Source organism: Antennarius striatus, chromosome 10, assembly GCF_040054535.1.
Source record: "Antennarius striatus isolate MH-2024 chromosome 10, ASM4005453v1, whole genome shotgun sequence".
NCBI classification, from domain to species: Eukaryota; Metazoa; Chordata; class Actinopteri; order Lophiiformes; family Antennariidae; genus Antennarius; species Antennarius striatus.
This window is the reverse complement of record NC_090785.1, coordinates 2619660-2629558: the sequence shown is the minus strand read 5'-3', so window position 1 is coordinate 2629558 and position 9899 is coordinate 2619660. Positions and strand designations below refer to the sequence as shown.

The window sequence follows — 9899 nt, the reverse complement described above, 5'->3', positions numbered from 1 at the left end:
GGCGGCGGCAACACCGGCGAGGCGAACGGACAAGTTCGTGCTGACGCTGTCGCTTCTGTTGGGAGTCTGTGGGCCGACGGCCATTAGCAAGTTAGCGTCAGCATCCACACAACTTCCGGTACAGTCATACAAAATAAAAGCTTGAGTCGAGGTGAAAATTCATTGACAAAATAAAATTATTATTAATTAGCACGAGTAATAATAATTATTAATAATAATAATAATAATTATTATTATTATTTTACTTATTATCATTATTATTAAAATAAATTTAAATTATATATTTCATATATACTTTCACAACACTGCCAACTTGTTTAATGGTTGACTTGAGGTTAACCCTATTTAGTCTGGTCTTCGTTTATTTTAATCTGGTCATTGGACATTTAGCCATGAAATGTCATCAATCAACATCAAATTGTACGTTTAAAAAGTGATTGAACTTGTGACGTCCGATTTAAAGCTAGCTTTTACTCTGTTAGGTTGAAGGAACTTACCATGAATTTCGTTATACATCAAAAAGTCCTTTATTGAAAGGAAACAAAATAATCAAGACTCAAGAGGCTGAAGTTTTAAAAAAAAGGGCAATTTCGTCTGACCCATACCATACATGGAAGTGAATTTGTGTGTGTTTTGTCTCAACTTCCGTCCATTTAGATACAGGTAGAGAAATGTCACCACGGCAACAACAGGTGAGCCCATGTGAAATTGATTTGATTCAGCTCCGCTCTCTTATTTTCCACCTTTACATTGTCTTTAGACTCTTATTTTGGTAGAAGGAAACTTTGCTTCCGGTGGTTTCCGCCGGTTACCATGGCTACCTTGACGCAGCTGGACCGACATGACTTGCAGACCGCAGTACGATCCGCCTCACTGCCCCAAAATACGCAGAGCAGCGCCACTCCACTAACATCATCCCACTAGAACTGAATGGGAACGTTATCACAGATAAATCACCGACATATTGACACTTATTTTTAAATTCAAATTGTAAAATATAATTCCTAAGGTGTTTGGCTACAGTTCGTGGTTTAATTCCTGGAGGAGGAAAAAAGTCATCTTTGAGTCAAATCCAGTGTTCATGTTCCAGGTGAAAACTCCCACCTGCCTCCAGTCATCTTGGGATCTGAGCATCTTTGCTGTCCTCTTGTGGAAGAAGACGGCATCGCAACCTGGGAGGAGGAGCTTCCAAAGTCAGGAAGGCTCGTATGAGGAAGACGCACTTTGTTCTTCATTCACTCCTCTCTTCTTCGGGTTAGTATTTCCTGCATCCCACAAATCTCCAGGGTTTCTGTTAAGTCGTTTCTGTCTCATGATCGTCGTGTCTAAAGGAAAACTGTGGTTTATATCACAGCTCTCCAGAGGTGCCTGACCCACCTGTGTTTGACAAGAAGGGGCTTCTCACCTGTCCGGAGCAGCTCAGGCAAGTATCACAAATAATCTGTCTACAAATAATAAATTCCTAGCTTTTGAAAAGGAAAATAAGTAAATCAACTCAACAACCTTTTTTAAAGAAAATATTTTTTTTTAAATATTCTTTTTCAAAAATATTAATTTCTTTAAAATATTTTAACAAGGTACTAGATTAAAGAGATTAAAGATTAGTCTTTAATCTTTTAAATAAAGTACCCTGTTAAAATATTTTACTGGAAAATAATATTCTTAAATGGGTTGTTAAGTTGACTTACTTACTCTCCTTTAATTCAGGATTATCCAGGATCCACATTTTTAATCAACAAAATCACTTTCAATTAAAAATATATCAATGCAATTTTGTTTTATGCAATATAAATAAGGGACAATTTGCATGAGCGCATAAATCAAGGCACAAGGTGAGTAAAAGGTGGTCAGTGGGTGGATTTTAAATAAATGGTTGACAGTCTGCATGTTTTTATTCTGGATTTAATCTAAGATAAGATCCTCAGGGAAATTTTGTTTCATTCAAAAAATATAAATATATGCACAGAATAGAATGGGTGGGGAAAAAATGCGGTGTCAAGTACTGGCCAGTAAGTACGTATTGTAAGTATTTAAGAAGAGATTTATTCAGTAAGTTGCAGAGTAAAGGTAATAAGGTAAAACATTATTTATTTGTTTGTTGTTTAACAGTTTGAATAGGAGCCATCAGGACATGACAGATCCTCCGCCTCCTGTTTGTCTGTCCTGACCAATTAGCTCATCTGAATCAACTTCAAGTGTCTCCAAATGGATTTAAGGTTGCCATGGTGATGGCAAAGTCTGACCTTTGAGCAGATTGTGTTCTGGTCATATAAATGACCTCACATTTAGCTGAACAAACCCATACAGAACTAGTAATGATGATAAATTAATACATAAAATAATAATAGATGATATCTAATAACCCAGCTCAGGCTTTTACTTTGAAATCTATATTTCCTTTTAAATACCGAGCCAAGACAAACCTAAAAATCAAACTCTGAAGAGCTAAAACTATTCCTTTCTCAAAAGCCGTTAGTCCCGGCCTGATTTCCCTTTTGTCGCCTCCAGGTTTCCGTACTTCCTTCAGGAATGTGGCTCATGGTCGTTTCTGTCCCGCTGCTCTCGGCCGTCGTCATGGTACTCAGCTGTTACAGCCTCACCGATGCATCGCTGTGGCGTCGAGCTCTGGCCTGGGCTCTGAGGCGGGTTCGAGGGGCGGCGAGCGTCAGGAGCGCCCACGCCTTCGTGTTCTCCAACTGCACCCACGGCAAAGCCGACAGCGTCCTGGAGACCTTTGACCTTTACGCCGACACTCACCCCTCCCTCTGCATCAGCCCACAGACTGGTCAGTACGCACTGGAAATCCCTTCATTTAACAACCTTAGAGATTTTTATCATCAGAAGAAATGTTAAAAGTCAAAGTTTTGATTCTCTAATGGAATAAAGTGTGATGACATCCTCGCCCCAGCGGGTCCCGTCATGTGGAGTGTGTACAGACGTCGGTGTGTGTTTGGGCTCTCATCCTCTTGCAGCTGAGGAACTGGACGCGGTGGTCAAGCGCGTCCGGCCGTCCCGGGTGTTGGAGCTGGGGATGCACTGCGGCTACACTTCCGTCCGCCTCCTGCGTCTGCTGCCCCCTGCTGGCAGGCTGATCACAGTGGAGATGGACCCACTGGCAGCAGAACTGGGGGAGGAAATCATACTTGTGGCTGGTTTCAAACACTCCCAGGTAGATCTAAGGAATATTATGGATGGTTAAAGTTGTGATTTTCAACATTTAAAGGAAAATGTGTGCATTTTAACTGTTTTTCCTGTGTTATCGTGATTCTTTGCAGTTCCAAGTGTTGCCATGTAGCTCCTCTGAGGCCATCCCAACATTACATCCTTTCCTTGAGTCTGATAACGGGACTACGGACGGACTCGATCTGGTGCTGATGGATCACGACCCCCAGGAGTACCTTCCAGACCTTCTGGCTCTGGAGAGAGAGGATCTCCTCAGCGTCGCCGGCTGCTCCGTTCTCCTGATATACAGGAACCAAAGAGCTGAAGATCGGAGAGAAATCCTGGATCACATCAGAAGGAGACCCGACTCCTACTGCATTCGATCAGAACTTTATTCCATGCTGGAGATCAGCTACAAAAAAGAAAAGCAGGATGGGACCTAGTAAGCTAAAGATGTGTGTGTGTTTGTGTTTGTGTGTGTGGTCTGAGTTTGTGTGGATTTCTCTAGTATGAGTTCAAACACAATAAATCCTGATGTATTTTTTGTCAAATTGTATTTAAATAACCATTTTTTGCTCTATGGATCATTATTATTAATAATAAAACATGTAAATGTTGTTATAATGAAGATATAATGGGTGACAAGTGGCAAAAAACAACTTTAAATCAGTTGTAGTTCACAGAACCGCCACCTGATGGCGCAAATGGCCTTTTCATAGAATAGAGATTGAATTGAATTTGACGGGACAACATTTAAAGGGAAATTCCACCCATTTTACCACCTAGTGTTTTATCTTCCTCATAAAGCAGCACAGAACTTTTAAACCTCTTCTTGTTGTTGCTGTAAACAGAATCTGTAAATGTCATTTTGTACTAACGTCATACTGCCTCCTACATGTTTGTTTACAACCCGCTGAGTCCAAGTTTGGATTAGAAATATAATATTACAGAACAAATTACCCTCAGGGATCAAATTTTGTTGTTGTTGTTGTGTACGTCTCAGAAGGAGTTTTCTGAATTTGCTTCTAATTGCTCTGCTGCGGTTTTGTAGAGCAGCAGGAAAGCCGTTACATGGTTTAGAGACGATTTACTGCAGAATTGAAATAAATAATACTTGTACAAAAGAAATAAAAAAAAATAAAACAGGATTAAATTAAATGCTTTATTTCCAGGAGCTTTGAGTTCAGTCTGGACTCCAGACGATTGTTACGCAACAGAGGAATGAATGCGGTAATAACAAATATTACAGTACACAAACTTCACTGCAGTAAATTAGACGTTGCGGTTGAGTCATCTATTGAAGTTTGGAGGCCAACTGATTGGAATAAAGAAATAAAACAGGGACATAAAATCCACGTTAGACGTTCAGGCCTGTCATTGGGGAAACTTTTCCGCCCACCCAGAGGGAACGATTGCCTGGATGAAAGTCAAAGCCTGTAATGTTTTTATGTCTAATTATCACGATGGAGCATTTCATTCGGAAACTCAGGGCGGGTGTAAACACGGCGTCTCTCGCTTTTTTTTTTTTAAACGGAGCTGCAATTTGTTATTTTGAATGAAAGAAGTCGGTGTGTCGGAATCCTGTTTTCCAGCAGCCTCTTGTTGTCTTTGTAAATATTTACGGCGAGTTTCTGTAGTTTTTTTTTTTTTTTTTTTGACTTATGAACTGCTGCTTTTTTTTTTTTTTCCATTAGCTGAGGAGAAACAACACGAACGAGCTTTTGGAGCTCAGAGCGAATAAAAAACCAGGTGTATTTCTGTGCTGAAGGACGTCGCTTTTATGCTGATGATGCTGTTCTTAGGTTGTATTCGTGATCGGCTGGACTGGAGGCCTTTTAAAGCCACTGGAAATAACTTTGGTTGCATGCCCCCCCCCCGCGCGCCCCACACATGGCCAGTATGTGATATGTAATTACACAAAGTCGACCCACTATAATGATTGCTCATTAGCTTCCGCCGCCGTCCCAGTCCTCCCAGCTTCCCACAAGACCAGCGTTAAAAGTCGGGGATGTGGTCGATTTCTCAGCTGTCAGATGTGATTTAACATTTCCTCGCCCCGCTTTCCAGAGCAACACAATGATGTACGGGGCAAAATGTAAACACCCTCGTCCTCACCCCCTTCCTCAAAGTGCTTGAAAAATTCCTCTTTTAATGGGCTGAGTTCCTGGGTTCCTCCTCCGTCAGGCCCTGAACTGCTCTCTGTTGTAAACACAGCTTTCAATTATAAATCACATTTTCTAAAAGAGCGTCGCTCCGCTGCCCTCCGGCAGCGCCGCACAAAGGCCCCGGCCTTCATGTACCCCGACCTTCATGTACCCCCCCCGACCGCCATCATCGTGCTGCTGGGAACATGTGTGGCCATTCTCTACCCCAGACTCACAATCGACTCAACAAAAACCACTTTTTCATCCAGATTAATGTTTCAGATTGGATTAATTGGTAATAATTCTATATTTACTGGGCTGAGGGAACATTTTATCAATAAAAATAACAAATAATAATCCGACAAGGTTACTAAAATTAAGCTTTAAACTGTGATGATTCAAGTTTAAGGTTCAAACGTTCCTAAGAGGATTACTGTAGAGAACTCCATTAATAAAACATTACTTGATTAACAACTAACAATGACATAACTGTCATTTCAAATTATTAGGTTGGGTTTTCATGCTTAAAATGTCACATTATGACGTCATGGGCCCGTCAGTTGCCTCCATTTGTTAAGTGTAATACCCCACATGGCCACTAGGAGTCCTTGTCAGGTAGCTGGAGACACACTTCACACCATTCTGGGCCTGAAAGCCAACATGTGCTCTTCCTGTGATGCCAGTCTGCAGGGGGATGAAGTCGCTTCTGCTTTCAGGATCGAAGTTACTCCAGTTTTCTGTTACATCAGCACGTCGAATAGGATTAAAAGAACAAAAAAAACCCAAAAACCCCCCAAAACACTCTGCTTACAAAGTCATTTTGAATTCTTCTCAGGCAGCGAAGCCACAAAGCCTCCTCCTCTGCGTCTGGTTCATCAGCTGGAGTGGGCAGAGCCGGAGGAGAGAGGAGTCACTTCACAGCCTCTTCAGAAACAGAGGGGTTTCTATATTTGGCACCGTGTTGATAGCCCACTATCCTCCCCCCAACACACACACACACACACACTTCCTCAGACAGCACATCATAGCGTTGACCTCATCGGGGGTGTGTGATGATGCTGCGTCCTCACATCTGACCGCTGCCACTTGAACACCCGACTCGTGTTCAGGGGAGAGGCTCTGGACTTCTTTTAGACCATCTGTTGAGCACTTTTGAGATGTTAGAAGTGTGTGTAAAAGTGTCTTCCTTCCTGTCGCTAAATGCGCCAGCACACATTCGCCCATCAGCGTCTCATTCTTCATGTCTGAAGAGGAATTAAAGTATATTTGTCACGTTCCTACCTCTCATCATCAGATATATTCTCATCTAAAACGCTGTATTTAAATCCTAAAGACACTTCTTTATCATACAGTACCCCCCTCATCTTCTACCCCCCCAGTGACAGAAACCACAACTGTGAGCTTACTGAAGGATTAATTAAGAATCGACTAAACCAGGATCAAATTCAGGTCATTATCATCCTGATGAGTGGCAGCCATTCAAAGGAAAAGTCTCTACGGAGAGATCCGATGATGGGAAGTGACTCTACCACCCATATCTGACCCAGAATGCAACTTACAGCACACTCACACACACACACACACACATGGAGAGAGGGGAAGATGAAGAGAAAATAGACCTCCCACCGTGCGACGTCTTGAGAGGGCTGAAGCTTCTCAGGATGTTCTTTCCGCTCCAGGTTGAAGAGACTTTCTACACTTGAGGTTTTGTTTTTTTTTTTTAATTTTCCAGCAGAAGCAGCGTTTTCCATCTACATCTCACACTTCACACCTGGAGAGCAGTGATGAGGGAACTTTGGATGAGGAAACAGGAAACTACAGTGGTACCTCTACTTACGAAACTAATTGGTTGTGGAAGAAATTACGTAAGTAGAGACGCGGGTTGTTTTTTTTTTGCTCACTAACCATTATGGATGCTGTTTTGGATCTGTGTGAAGAAAGACAGTCGTGGGTCGTAAAGAGGAGGTCGATGCTGAAGGGGAAAGGGCGATATCCTTGGTGATGAGATGGAACAAGTGCAATTGCTTCAATACGCGTACATCGACAAAACATCTTATTATCATTGACCTTTTAGGTATTATTCAAGCAACTGGGCCCGGCAGATTGGAAAAAAACGCCCTGTGCGCCCATCGTGCGCCCATCGTGCGCCCATCGTGCGCCCATCGTGCTCTTGTGTCTGTGAATGCGTGTGCACGCTCTCTTGTTCAAGTATGGATTGAACTCCTCTGTTTTATTAACGGATCAATTGCGTTTCTGCATCATCAACCTTTCAAAGCCCACTAAGGGTTTATCGATCGGACGCAAAATACAAACAAAACGGTAGGTCGGGGGAGAAATGTGAATTTATTGATCCATTAGCCGCCAGGGGGATTAAGACGTGAATGGCCAATGGAAAGTTATCATACGTGAGCACGGGGGGGGGGGGTATTTGACTAATGCACGCGGTGCATAGTCTTCATCTTTACGCGACGGCCTGAGGAAAACGAGACAATTCCAAAGTGTAATTCTGTGAAATCAAAAAGACATTCACGGCCCCATCCTGCCACAGACCGGGCAAAATCAACCTCATTTAACAAAAAAAAATAAAAAATTGGAGAGTAATTCCAACCAACTGCCACGGGTGGAGTGGAAACTGTTCTGGAGAAGCTGGCTTTATTTCCCATGAGTCCATTACTACTGAAGTAGCCATAGATATATTGAGCCTTGAAGCACAATAAGTGTCATGTGATCCATTACTCTCTCTTCTTTTTTTTTTTTTTAACTCCTGCCAGAGTATTATATGAATTTTAAATTGCATTGTTCTTTCCTTTCTGACCAGCACAGTTGAATTGAGGCCATCTTAGAATCCCTGATGGTATAAATTCACTTCAGGGGTCCTTGCTTTGCTTTGCTTTGCTTCTCTTTTTTTTTTTTTTTGCTGCAGTAGTTCATGTGATTTCTTGAGAGATTCTACCTGCATGCAGCTGCTAATGGCTGCTCAGAATATCTCATCTGATGCTTCTTCCATCTTATTTAACAACGGAGGTCGAGTTCCCCTCAGCAGACCTTTTGTTTTATGAACCCACATGAGAAGAAGAAGCAACGTGACGAGTCGTCCAAATGGATTTTTCATTATGGGTTTGGGTCACAGCAGCGGCGCTGCTATGAAATAACATGGTAATAGTTTAATACAAAGACATTATGATTGGATGCAACCATATAATATTATAGTAAAAGGCTAGAAGGGTTTTTAGGCTACTAAAAGTAAAGTTTCCAGAAAAGTTTGGGAAAATAATTGATTCTCTCCTATGCTCCAAATATTGTCTTTAAAAGCAGTGCTATAGATAAATAAATAAATAAATAAATAAATAAATAAATATATATATATATATATATATATATATATATATATATATATATATATATATATATATATTTATTTCATCAGATGACGTTTCCCCTGCAGTCTTGGATCCAAGGATTCTTTTTCCCAGCATTCCTAGCACCTCCTGTTCTCATACCGACCTAAAAGCGAACGGTTTGACCAGCTCTAGTTGAGAAAACAATCTCCCCACATGGTCCATTTAGTGGCTGCTGCACAGCTTCCAATTCCACCTTCTGGCCTTCAGCGAAGTTGAGTTCTGGATGAAACGCGTTTTCATGCGAGTCTCCATCTTCACAATTTCCCAATAACAAATATAAGCATGAAGCTAAATTCATGTTTATTGGCTGCCGCTGCATATTTAGTTATTTTATTCCTTCCCAGCGCGGGTACCCGCCGCCTATCAGATGTTAGAATCTTAATGCACATTGCGTGCGTAACACAGTAATATTGGGCCGCTCCAGCGTTTGGTACAATAATATTAGATTTCTTTTCTGCCATCCGTCTGCCCCCTCATTTCATGGTCATTACGCTGTGTAAGGAGGCTGAGGACGGAGAAGAAAAAACTCTTCTAATAAAATGTATTGTAGTTCTTTGATAGAAAAATAAATGAGTATGTGATGTGAATGTGACACAGGGATATTAAATGGTTGGAGGTTGGAAATCAGACCCTGTTTAAAATCTGTGCAGGACCAGAGCTGTCCATTCGTCTTGGGTGCAAAACTGACCTGATTTGGGTGATTTTTCCTGACAGGTCTTTACATCACTGGGGGTGGAACAGCACATTTCACGCCGTTAAAGTGATCCGTAGGTCTGTTATACTTCAAAAGGTACAATATCCTCGATGGCGCTCGTACGACTTCGGAGGGGAAATATTAACTGTAAATGGTGTGCGTGATTTTTTTCAAAATCTTTTGGGGGGGCTGGAATATCTGAGATGCTGACAGGTTAGCGTCTGATTTATTCCTTCTACAAACCCCATCCTTTTTCTCTTTTTTTTTGTGTGTAAAACACGGATTTGAATATGAATAAGCGTCACATGCTTTCTTTCCCCCCCTTTCTTCTCCTGCAGCATTTCATCAGGCGAGTGCTTTTTCTTCCTCATGAAAAGTCAGACCTGTCAAGGCCAGTTTAAAATGGAATACTTTTTCTCCTATTTTCTCTCCATTCTGAGCTGCTGGGAGGCAAAACAAGGTCGCGCTTTGCTGCAATATCCCACGTTCCCCCCTTTC

The 9899-nt window shown here is 41.7% G+C and overlaps 1 protein-coding gene across 2 annotated transcripts; it reads left to right on the top strand.

Moving 5' to 3' along the window:
• Positions 1 to 947: 947 nt before the first annotated feature.
• LOC137603060 (catechol O-methyltransferase-like) lies at positions 948 to 4250 on the top strand. 2 transcript variants are annotated; one of them, XM_068326250.1, is made up of 5 exons: positions 948 to 1254; positions 1355 to 1423; positions 2509 to 2785; positions 2973 to 3169; positions 3276 to 4250. In XM_068326250.1, exons 3-5 carry the CDS (start codon positions 2530 to 2532, stop codon positions 3603 to 3605), a joined length of 783 nt encoding a protein of 260 aa, XP_068182351.1. In that variant the 5' UTR covers positions 948 to 1254; positions 1355 to 1423; positions 2509 to 2529; the 3' UTR covers positions 3606 to 4250. The 2 variants fall into 2 exon arrangements, with proteins under 2 accessions (XP_068182351.1, XP_068182352.1); XM_068326251.1 differs by lacking the exon at positions 948 to 1254 and having other exon boundaries at positions 1327 to 1423.
• The last annotated feature ends 5649 nt before the right edge of the window (positions 4251 to 9899 follow it).

What these genes read in the sequence shown, in the direction of transcription:
- LOC137603060 (XM_068326250.1), top strand. Translation starts at nt 2,530, where the DNA reads ATGTGGCTCATGGTCGTTTCTGTCCCGCTGCTCTCGGCCGTCGTCATG. An exon ending in CTGCATCAGCCCACAGACTG is followed by an intron (nt 2,786 to 2,972) that starts GTCAGTACGCAC and finishes ATCCTCTTGCAG; the next exon opens with CTGAGGAACTGGACGCGGTG. An exon ending in CTGGTTTCAAACACTCCCAG is followed by an intron (nt 3,170 to 3,275) that starts GTAGATCTAAGG and finishes GATTCTTTGCAG; the next exon opens with TTCCAAGTGTTGCCATGTAG.